Source organism: Lacerta agilis, chromosome 10 (assembly GCF_009819535.1).
Source record: "Lacerta agilis isolate rLacAgi1 chromosome 10, rLacAgi1.pri, whole genome shotgun sequence".
Taxonomy (NCBI): Eukaryota; Metazoa; Chordata; class Lepidosauria; order Squamata; family Lacertidae; genus Lacerta; species Lacerta agilis.
The window spans coordinates 65,237,957-65,250,382 of NC_046321.1; the positions used below are offsets into that span (position 1 = coordinate 65,237,957).

Below are 12,426 nucleotides of genomic sequence, written 5' to 3' on the forward strand. Positions count from 1 at the left end.
ATTCGATCCGCCGACCTTCTGATCGGCAAGCCCTAAGTTCTGTGGTTTAGACCAGTGTTTTTCAACCACTGTTCTGCGGCACACTAGTGTGCCGCGAGATGTTGCCTGGTGTGCCGTGGAAAAAATTGAAAAATTACTTTATATATAGTCAATATAGGCACAGAGTTAATTTTTTTAACATTTTCTAATGGTGGTGTGCCTCGTGATTTTTTTCATGAAACAAGTGTGCCTTTGCCCAAAAAAGGTTGAAAAACACTGGTTTAGACCACAGCGCCACCTGCGTCCCATCTATCTATCATCTATCTATCTATCTATCATCTATCTATCTATCTTTTATGTATTTCAGCTAATTAATTTATATTTAGCATTTAAGCTAAATTCCAGTGTGTGTTTTCCATAAGAGGAAAATGCATATGATACTTAACAGCTTCTAGCAGAGTATGAAGAGGATTAAAATAAGTGGTCTCTCCTGCTGCATTTGATTCAGGATGCAGCTGAAGATTACGAGACGGACAAATTGATATTCAGAGCCATGTATCTAGCACCAGCTCTGGAGAATGTCATTGTAGGACAGTACCTGTCAGTAAAGAGGATGTTAAAGGGCTGCTACTGAAAAGGTTGTCCATGTGTGCTATAAGCAGTTGTAGAGTTTGAGATGGGCCAGGGGGGCCATGTTTTGCCATACTTTCGAGGACTAGCAGATAGGTTGTCAGAGATGCAAATAGGAATCTCTCTAGAGTAGGATGAATAGTAGCTAGATAAGTTTTGTTCTCAGTATCTTGGACGTTCTGATATTTTTCTCCAAAGTGACAAGTTAATTTAAACTTGTTTTAGATCCTTACTTTAGAAACAAATACTTAATATTGTGGTGTGTTCTGTTTTATTTAGTTTTTTCTTAGTCTGTAAATTTACACACGTTTTAGCTTGGAAGCTTTGTGATGTACGTTTTGTCTCTCAGAAAGACAAACTTCAAACACTTAGGAAGAGGCCTATAATAAGTTTTCATCTATTCTTGTACCACAATTTGAATTTCAAAGTCTGGTGGATATGTTTCTTTGAAAATTAAAGGCAAAATGAAATAGATGTCAAAGTAAGTATTTACTAACTGGCAAGCATGTGTGTGTTCGTACGTGGCTGCATAATTGAACTTAATTAACTCCTTTAGGTGTTCTGGAAAATATAAATAAAAAGACAGTAATTTTCATTATACCTTTGTATTTGCATCAGCAATATACTTGTATTTTTAAAGCAAAATTTATTTTTCATTAGTAGAGATACATGGCAAATTGGAATCTTTCTTAAAAGCAGATTTCAAATTGGAAATAGTGCACAGTTCAGGAGATGAAAACCTGATAACGTTAAGTTCACCACAATTACTGGCCGCTGCTCATATTGAAAACTGTTTTTCCTTTAATAATAATAATAATACAATATTATTTGCATATTACAGGGTTTGAGAAACAAGCCAAAGAAAACTGGGCATGTAAAGCCAGATCTCATAGATGTTGATCTTGTAAGAGGTAGGAATGGATCTCTTAAATACGGAATGCAGTATTGATCAATATGTCAATTTATTTATTTATTTTATTGTTTTACACGGTGGAGTGCATTTGGGGACATCTTTTTTTTAAAGGCAAAGACATATGGTGTTTGTGTATTTCCTAGCCTAGTTATACCCCGTCAGTGTGCAGCTTATTGCAGGTTGGGCAGTTGCAATGTAAAAACTCTGTGGACAAATTCATGTGTAATTGATTAAAAGAAACCAGAATGCTGCTCAAAATGTGCGTTCTCAGATTTATTTATTTTTAGATCAAGGGTAAGCTGGATTTGCAAGGTGAACTTGGAAGTAATAGCCTGCAGTTAAATTTTTGCTGCAGTTCTGAACTTGCATGTATGTGCACAACATGTGGTGTTAGATACATTCACCTCCAAGTTGTTTCCCTCTTCAGAGCAGTGAAATTCAGGTTACAGGAAGTAACTCCAATAAAGGTAGCGAAATTTCACAAAGCTGTTAGAAAACGCACTCTCATGACTTGACATCGCCTGTTTGGAGTATGATCACAAGATGAGGTTAGAGCGAGTCTCCCTCATCATAAGACATTTAATGATTGTAATTTCAGGAGCAATGAATGCCTCTAGCATTTGATTGTGACTAATCTCTAGTGCTCCTGAAATCATAATCATTAAATGTCTTACGATAAGAGAGGTCCCTCTAACCTTATCTTGTGATCACGCACTTGTTAACATTGCCAATCATAAGTTGATTACCATACATTGTATATCCTAGACGTATTTTGTTATTGTCCTATACCAGGGGTGGCCAGCTCCGAAGAGAATGTGATCTACTCAGAGTTAAAAACTGTATGTGATCTACCCCCGTTTTGGGGGTTCAGGTCAAAGTTGTTGAGCTTTTCTTTTAGGAAGGAAAGCCCTGTTTTTGCAGTCAGAAGTTCGGCGATTTGAATCCCCCGCGGCGGGGTGAATGCCCGTTGCTCAGTCCCAGCTCCTGCCAACCTAGCAGTTCGAAAGCATCCCAAAAAGTGCAAGTAGATAAATAGGTACTGCTCCAGTGGGAAGCTAAACGGCATTTCTTTGCGCTGCTCTGGTTTCGGTCTTCTGTTGCACCAGAAGTGGCTTAGTCATTCTAGCCACATGACCCAGAAAAACTCTGCGGAGTGGACAAATGCCGGCTCCCTCAGCCTGTAAAGCGAGATGAGCACCGCAACCCCAGAGTCGTGACTGGACTTAACTGTCAGGGGTCCTTTACCTTTTTATGAAGTACTACTACTTAATTTGCTCAAAGTGCACAGCTTTAGAAGTTCAGTTTCACACACAGGAATATGTTCCATGTAAATATGGCATATATATCTCACTCAAAGTCTTAGGATTTTATCTTAGTCAAATGGTAATTGTAAATTGTCTATATTGCTTGCAGCCTAAGTGATTTGTTTGTCTTCTGTTTAGGCTCTGCATTTGCTAAAGCTAAACCAGAAAGTCCCTGGACATCTCTGACTAGAAAGGGGATTGTTAGAGTTGTTTTCTTCCCATTCTTCTTCAGGTGGTGGCTACAAGTGACATCAAAGGTTATTTTCTTCTGGCTCCTTGTCCTTTATCTTCTCCAAGGTATAACTGATGACATTATTAGTTTTTTAAAAATGTTTTGATTAAAAAATGGACCAAATCCTATCTTTCAGAGTTCTAATGATGCATTTCCATTTATATTTTTTAAACTCAAGTTACCTCAAAAGTTAGAGGCTCCTATAAGGATGAAACTAAATTACAGCAATTCCCAAAAATGTTAACTTCTAAGAAAATGACTTCACAGTATCCCTTGATCATTAATTATCCACAATGCAGCACTGCAATAAATCAGTTACATTGATACATTATTCCAGCTCCTTCAAAGGTACTAATTTGCCTAAAGGTACAAATTGAGGATGCGGGTGGTGCTGTGGTCTAAATCACAGAGCCTAGGGCTTGCTGATCAGAAGGTTGGCGGTTCGAATCCCCGCAGCGGGGTGAGCTCCCGTTGCTCGGTCCCTGCTCCTGCCCACCTAGCAGTTTGAAAGCACGTCAAAGTGCAAGTAGATAAATAGGTACCGCTCCGGCGGGAAGGTAAACAGTGTTTCTGTGCGCTGCTCTGGTTCGCCAGAAGCGGCTTAGTCATGCTGGCCACATGACCCAGAAGCTATACGCTGGCTCCCTTGGCCAGTAAAGCAAAATGAGCGCCGCAACCCCAGAGTCGTTCACGACAACTTAATGGTCAGGGGTCCCTTTACCTTTACCTTACAAATTGAGGCACACATATTAGATGTGCTGCATTGTATGCCTGTGCCAATCCTATTTTGTTGTGACTGTTACGGATGGTTTTAAATATGTTTTCCAGTTGTCTTCTGAGATCAGCAGATTTGAAAGCTTGTGCCAAACATTTTAGTTGTTTGTATGCAGGGTAATGTAATCTTGATGTATACTGCTTATATTTAAAAAGTTTTGTCACAACAATATCGGAAAACATGTTAACTGTTCAAATAGAGCACTATAAAAAAACCAAGCTTTTAAGATCAATTGATTTCAGTGAGAGTTTGCTCATATGTTTAAATTTCCTGTATTGATTCTTTTTAATACAGTTTGATCATATTTATTTCTCAGTTTAACGAAAATGACTTATTAACAGTATCATTTCTTTAATTATGAATTATTGTTGTGGATTTAATTTTTCACTGGTTGTTTTCCCCCCATGTCTTTGAAAGTTGCTGCAGTAGTCTTGTTCTACACAGTAGAAGCCACACATAATATACCTCTGACTGAAGTAATAGGTCCTGTATGGCTCATGTTGCTCCTTGGAACTGTGCATTGCCAGATTGTTTCAACAAGAACCCCCAAACCACTTCCAAGTACAGGAGGGAGAAGGCGAAGGTACAGTTTATTTTAACATAGTGAGCCTTTTATGCATGTGCTTACTTTTTATTTCAGAATCTAAACTGTTTTTGAAAACGGCTTAAACATTATGCATTTTTAAAAAATGGGTGGTGGGTGGGTGGGAATGTTCTTGTTCCACTAAGTTCCTTTTATTTGTGTCCGACCTTCTCATGAAATTTTAGTGATTAGACAAAAGCGTTAAATGCATAATGTGCTCATGTTTTTGTTTTTTTTCTGGACTGGTCTAGCTCAGAGGGATGATTTTTGTGCTTAGAGGAGATGCTGACGAAAATGTAACTTTTCTCATGTGCAATGGCAAACTGTCTGTTAAGCCCAGGCAGTGGCTGAATTCAAAGCTCTTTGCATGCTTACAAGAACGCTGACCGTGTTGTAGTGCTAGCGAATGACACTTACAAGATGCCTTCCACTTTTAATCTCTTCTGATGAAGGAAATTAAGGAAAGCAGCACATTTGGAAGTACATAGGGAAGGAGATGGCTCTAGTACCACAGATAACACACAGGAAGGAACAGTGCAGAGCTACGGTACAAGCACCCCTTACAGTATTGGCGCTGTCTTCAGAGATATCTGGCATGCTGCTTTCTTTTTATCGGGGTTTGTATTTTATTCAAGGCTATGTTTGTCTTAAAGATGCACTATCCTTTTTCTGTACTGCTGACATTCTTCTGTACATCCAGCTAGCTTTAGTATAACCCTGTCAAAGTATTCTAGCACCTGTGGCTGTGTTCTTCTTACTTTAGCAAATGAAGACAACTTTTCTTACAAATGCCAAGTGGATATATAGAAACTGGAATGGTGGAAAATATTGTGCAGCCATTGCCAAAGGGCAAGAAAAAGTAAAAACAAAAACGGGTTCTATTCTTCTAAATTTGCTAGTTGTCTTGCAGTGTAGGTTTCCATATCCTGGTATTGTAGTTTCAGTTCATTAATGCAGTGGTCTTCAGCCATTCCAGATCTGGGCTCATCTTTCATCTCAGCCTGCAATATAGACCCTACTTTTAGGGGTCTTCCCCTCCTGATGTTATGCAGTTGTGAAGGAGAGAGTTAATAGTCCGTTTGTTTCAACTATAAGGGCTGGTACAGTGGTACCTCGGGTTATGAACTTAATTCATTCCAGAGGTCCGATCTTAACCCAAAACCTTTCTTAACCTGAGGTGCGCTTTCACTAATGGGGCCTCCCGCTGCTGCCGTGCCGCTGGCGCACGATTTCCGTTCTCATCCTGGGGCAAAGTTCTCAACCCTGCTAAAAACATTTATCTTTAGGCAAGCTTGTCAAGACATGTTGAATGTTGGCATGTGTTCCAATCTGGTTTTAGCTGATTGTTGATTTTAATTATTTTTGAAGGTTTTACATTGTTGTTCTTACTGATAATTTCATTTTTTATCCTTTTTGTAAGCCACTTTGATTGTTATTTTTTTTAAAAAAAAACAACAACAACCAAATGGCATATAAATTGTATGACATAAATAAACTTTAGAGTGGGTCATTGAAGCAGTTGTGGGTCATGTGCCATCTACTGAAGACCTATGCAGTAATGAAATGATGCAGTCTGTGACTGACTGACTAGCAAGCAAAAACAACAAAGGTGTTTGCTCCAATTAGATTACAAAAAAGCTAAGGTTTGTTAATTGGTGTAATATATGTAGCTTTAAAAGCTATTAAATCCTGCAGATGTAAATTATCATATAGCCTCCTTTTTAAACTATGCATCTGGCCAAACAATGATGGTTAGTTTCTTTAAAATTTGTTCCAAACGGTTCAGAAACAAGTATATTAATGCACATGTATTAAGCAGTCGGGGAAAAGGATAGTGCAGCTTCCTACATCTACATGTTTTACATTTTATGTGTTCAGCATTATTACACTAGCGTGTGTCACACTGATGCTCTTATATGATTATGCTGTTTCCTGTAAACTAAAATTATGGCCTATAATCATCACATGTTGCTTCTGGCAGGCTATTTAAGCACATCAAGGCAATAGAGGTCCCATCCTTCTTTAATTTATAAAACACACTTCTTCCTTAGCTCGTGCTTGATCTCAATTATTATAATTTTAATTCTGCCCTAATTTTTCAGTTGCATTTTCATCCTCTGTTTTAATGTTTTGATTATGTACTGTATTTTAATATTCTTGTGTAGAAATGTTTCTAATAAATTCTACACAATGCAATTTATCTTCCACTGTAAAGAAGTTTGCAAGGTATGGAAATCTTTCATTTTTAAATACATTTTTGGCTGTGCTCTGTGTTCAGAGCAATGGTGATCTAGCTATGCAGTCCCAGAATATTCATGACTTCCAAAGCAATTACATGCATCATCTACAATACAAAAATAGGCCTTTTTTTGGGGGGGGGGAATCCCTTCCTTCACCAAGACTCAGAGTCCTAGTCAAATTCTTTGCATGTAAACTGGCTTATTTTTATTTAAAGAGATGTGGTACAGCTTTTATACCCTAATGGAGGAAATTCAAAGCTGTAAACTTAATTTTGTTTTGTAGGAAATGTTGCAAAACATGGAGAGTCTGGGTTGTTTAAAATGCTGTACATTATTATGTATTTGATGTAGTAAGCTTGAAGCTCCCATATGAAAATGCTTAGACGGCTTACTTTAGCATCAGTGAATTTAAACAGAACTCTAAATATGCTCCATTTTTTTGAGAAGCATTGAAAAAGAAACTAGAATATGACACAGTGAGAAAATTTGTTTGTAGAGAGAAAGCGAATCCAATAATCTTGGAGTCATGAGATTGTGTCCAGTTAAACAATTGTTATTTGAAGCTATCCTTCACAAAGTCAAAGTGCTTTAACTGAAGGCTCTGTTCAATGTTAAATATGGCAACTGTTGGATGCTTTTCTTCAGAAGAGCCTTTTTGCAGTGGTAGATCACAGCAGAACTTGGCTTTATGAAGCTTCATGGTGTTGTTCCTCCTCGTCTTACTGCTAGTGCTTCAGTGTTAGGTGGAACAAATTAGGAATAATCTGATTAGTTTTTCTCCTTTTGCATAAGTGGAAGTACAAGTTTCAGGTATTTCCTGGGCAGAGAAATCTTACCATATTTTATCTGCCCTGAATCTTCCAACATTCAGCTTCATTGGATATCCACAAGTTCTAGTGTTAGGCTTGAGGGAGAAAAGATTTCCTTTATCCACTTTCTCTCTGCCATGCTTAATTGTATAAACTTCAGTCATGCCACATTGTCTTACCTTTTCCCTAAAAAACCCAAATGCTGTAACCTTTCCTAATAGGGGAGCTCTAACTTCTAGTTTTAAACAAAATGCACACTTGTTTCCCTGAGTGGTGAGAAGTTCCAGGGAAACAGCATTTAGCTGGCTTTGATTTTCTTTGGGAAAAGGTCTCATTGGAGGCTTAAGGTAGTCCTGTAATATTTAAGTTTCTTTAAATATATATATATATATACAGAATGAGCATAAGGCTCCTACAAACAGCAAATTCCGCTGTCCCACATCAGATGTTGAGATACAGTCCCTCAAAAGAGTCTTTGCAGATCACAAAGCCTATAATTTCACCTCTTCCCCAGTCCTACTTAAAAAATGCAGCTGCTGTTCCCTCTCTCTTGCTGGAGCAGGATAGTAAGAATGAGGCATGTTCTCTAACCATCTCTTCGCTTTCTTGACTATTTTTGTGCAATCTCCCCGACAACAGAAGTGTCTAGCAACTTTGCCTGCTGACTATTGAGGAAATTTATGCAATTGTTCTGGCCCTCATTGCCACCCTTTCTGTCAAAATTCCTTTGCGGTAACCAAATGAGTATCTTGGGAAAATATTGTTGCATGCATTTGAATCACTGAGCTACGAAAGACTCTTGGGGTTCCAGCACCTACCCAGGATTTTGTTTCCTTGGAATGAAGGTCAATTGAGACTCTGGTATCTTTATGATTTTCTTATATGTGGTTTTATTTACAAATATATACTACCTGAGAATGAGGTAGAGGGGCTCACAGCTTTAACACTCCAGCAGATCTTGCCTCCCCATTAAGTTCCCAGGGAGAAGCCATAGTTTTGGGCCCAGCATGGAGCATTGCAGGCCTCTTCCAACTTTGGTCAAGACCTGAACACATCCCCCCTTGGCCTATTGTTCTCTATCCTACCTGACCTGGGATCCAGTAAAGTGAAGTGGGAAATGGCCCACCCATTGCTCTATAAAATGCTGATGATGGGTACTTAGCTGAGTGGCTATTACCATAACAAAGGAACTGGTTTGACTGGTCCACTGAGTTTCCTCCTACAGATTCTAACCTCATGGGTACAGGATCAGAGGCCTGGAAGCAACCCAAGGGTATCATCCAGACTGACCTTCCCACAAGGTTTTGCACTCCCCCATGTAGAGTTGCTATTCAATAGAAAGCCAGATTGTATTAGATTTTCATAAGAGATTAGATTATGGCAAAAGGGTAGTTTAATTCTCTTCTTTGTTGATTGTACTTTGCTTCTTCTTTTTTAATATAGTGGCTTCTTTTGCAGTTCATTGACCACAGGCATTAACAAATTAAGGGTGTGTTTGTTTTGTTGACTTCCTTTGTTCTTTGTTCTGGATTATGTTCTCCCTATAGACTTGAAATAGAGAATATTTTTAAAATAGTGGATGTTTCAGATTCTTTCTCTTTTGAAACCCTTTCGTGTGTGTGCACATGCAGCTTAGCATTAAAAGGTGTGGCTATCCTTGGGAACCTCAGCTTCTCGTACCTGTGACCTTTTAAACACTAGTTACAGGTAGGTAGCCATGTTGGTCTGCCATAGTCAAAACAAAATAAAATAAAAAATTCCTTCCAGGAGCACCTTAGAGACCAACTAAGTTAGTTCTTGGTATGAGCTTTCATGTGCATGCACACTTCTTCCGATACACTGAAACGGAAGTCACCACTGTGACTTTTAACACTGTGATTTGAGGGATTAATTCAGACATACTTTGTATTTAGTTTTTACTTTACTGATACCCACATCTTACCTTCTTGCTTTAATATTTGATCCAAATTAATTGGTGACCTGAGGCCCAATAGGCAGTGCTGAAAGTTGGTTGGCTGAAAACTGGAATGTGAGGAAGAGTCCCAGGTCTCAACTTCCCAGTTTGTCTTCTGTATGAAGAAGATAGGTCTGAAGAGTCTTTTTATTGCTGCCATAAGGACAGAGTTGACAAGAACATACTTAGTTGGTCTCTAAGGTGCTACTGGAAGGATTTTTTTTTTTTTTTACTATGGCAGACCAACACGGCTACCTACCTGTAACTGAAGAGTTGGCAAGGACTGTGTTTTATCTCCCTGTTGCCTTGGGAATTACCGGTAGTTTCTCCAGAGGGCACATGCAGGGCTGTGCAAAGCTGGTAATAGCCCAGATCTGATGGGAAATGTAGGTCCCATTTCAGTAATCTTTACCCAAAGGTCCCCCTTTGCCTCTACCAGGGGGACTTGGAGTAGGTCTCCTCAAAATCATAGGCCCATGCCAATTGGCCCACCTGCTCTCTCCCCCACCTCCGTTTTGGACTAGGCACATGCATAGTACTGTAAAAGGATTGTGCAACCACACAATGGTGAAAGCAAAAGGTTTTGCTCTCCCTTCCAAGGATGCCATTCGCAGCAATGGTGTTCAGGACTACCATCAAGAGGTGGCTTCTCCCCACCTCGTAGACCATAATTATTAAATATGCAGAATATACAATCAAATCAAGGACCAATGAAACAAAACACAGAATAAGCAAAATAAAGTACCGGTAACTTAACTGGTATAATTTAAGCAGTGTGTTCCAAGCCACTTGGAGTTATTATGTATTTTGTGTATCCTTTGCTGCTGTTCCCTTTTGTGATGCATTTTATCACCTTCATCTAGCCTTTTGTTGAGATTCTGCTGCTTAGAGAGGCCTTATACTCTACTATTGATTTAAATAGTACATAGAAATAAATTTAAAGAGGAGTAAGGTACAATTAGCCGTGGGTGGTTCAAAATGACATTTTTTCAAGGGGGAACCATGGCAGTCATTATTATTTTGTTGCTCTGACAAAGTTCTGACTTACTTTGTTCATGGGCATATCCAAACTTTTGTTTAAGTCAAATATCACCTTCAAGACTAGCAGTTGACTTTGGCAGATTTATATATCCCGAATTAGTGATTCTTTGGGGGTACTTTGTAGATTAAAATGTACAATCTGTTCATATGTGAAATGTTGCATGCACATTTCTGTTCTTGTACAGCATATAAATTTGGAAGACAAGATGAGGAGGAACTGTAATGCAAACAATTATTTTATGTATATGTTTAACTCTAGAGCAAAGAAAGCAAAAAATTCAATAGATAAGTCAACAGAGACTGACAATGGGTACGTCTCACTTGATGGGAAAAAGACCGGTAAAAACAATGAAGATGTTTTACAATCCCAGGAGCCGCAGTGTGAAGTTATCAGATCAGAAGAGACATGCTGGAGCACAGGAGCAGTCAGAAATTCATTCAGTAATGCAAATCATCACAAAGTGAGTGTCTCATTTCTTCTAGAATATTTTTATAGTTCAACATCAATATTTTCATATTATGAGAATGCAAGAATTCCCATGCTGGGTTAAGACAAAAGGGCCATCTCACCCAATGCTGTTTCCCTCTCTCGACTGCATTTTAGATGATCAGATCTCATATGAATAGACTGAAATATAAACAAATCTTTTGCTCGCAGACACAGCCCCTTTATATGAGCTAGCAAAAAACAAACAAAGTGTTCCATTAACTGTAGCTTCACAATGATTGGTTAACATCTTTGGAATCAGCCAGGATCATAGGTTGAAGTTAGTCTAATATCCTGGCTTGCTGCAAACCTTTTAACTATTAGGTCCACTTAGGGACATTAAGGAAAATATTGTGGGAAATATAAGGGGGATCTTCTAAGCACAGGCAGGAAACATTAGCCAAGGATTTTTGAAACAAAATAGAAAATTCTTTCCAGTAGCACCTTAGAGACCAACTGAGTTTGTTCTTGGTATGAGCTTTCGTGCGCATGCACACTTCAAAAGCTCATACCAAGAACAAACTTAGTTGGTCTCTAAGGTGCTACTGGAAAGAATTTTCTATTTTGTTTCGACTATGGCAGACCCACCTGTAACCAAGGATTTTTGTCACACTCAATTTCTTTGATTTTTTACTTTTCCAGTCTAGGGTGCTGACTTTACACAGAACATTTGTGCAAAGTTAAAGGCACCCCACTGTAAATCTAGAGTTGTGTGTGAAAACACAGCCTTTTAATCTTAGACAGACAGGATTTACTTCCAATCTTAGACCTGTGATGTTTAGCTCTAAATTCAGAGAAAAAATATCCCTCTGTCTCTAAAGAACAGGTTAGGAATTTTATCTCCTGATTGGAAGATAAAATGTTCCTTCTACTCTTTAGAGACTGGACCCCAGGCAGATTACTTTAATTGCCAATCAGATTGGGAGATAAGGAGAAAGGGCAGTTCCCACAGCATCCTGGGCCAAGATGGCCCTGTTAGCCCATAGCGAACTCCTTGCTCTACAAGCTTGTCTCTTCAGAAAGTCTTAAGTCCCTTGACTTAAGGGGGACTTAAGTCTTCGAGGGACTTGATTGACCTCTCTTCAGACAGCGCTTTGTGAAACTGGAACATGCTACCACAAGATGTAGCAATGGCTACCAACTTGGATGGCTTTAAGAGGAGTTTGTACAAATTCATGTACAGCAGTGCAATGCAATGTATCGTTGGCATATTTCCCTGGCTTCAGTTGGCAGTAAAATACTGGTTTACAATCCCAGCAGTGTTAGCAACCTCCTTACTTTTAAATTCTTATAACCTACTTACTCATGAAGATACAGGGTGGCATTCAACTATGTTTTACTCAGAGGAGACTCACAGAAATTAATGAACATTAATTTAATGAACTTTGCTGGTTCTGGGAATTATAGTGGTCTGGAATTTCCTGGAATTAGAAGCCTTTGATTAAATTCCAATACTTATTGGTTCCAGGAATTTAGAAA

At 38.7% G+C, this 12,426-nt stretch overlaps 1 protein-coding gene across 1 annotated transcript in view; it reads left to right on the forward strand.

Moving 5' to 3' along the window:
- PHTF2 (putative homeodomain transcription factor 2) overlaps window positions 1-12,426 on the forward strand; it is a 75,206-nt gene that overhangs the window by 45,001 nt on the left and 17,779 nt on the right. Inside the window, 5 exon segments of the mRNA XM_033162897.1 lie at window positions 1,451-1,520; window positions 2,965-3,123; window positions 4,251-4,416; window positions 4,869-5,033; window positions 10,720-10,921. Of these exon segments, the coding sequence (XP_033018788.1) occupies window positions 1,451-1,520; window positions 2,965-3,123; window positions 4,251-4,416; window positions 4,869-5,033; window positions 10,720-10,921 (762 nt within the window).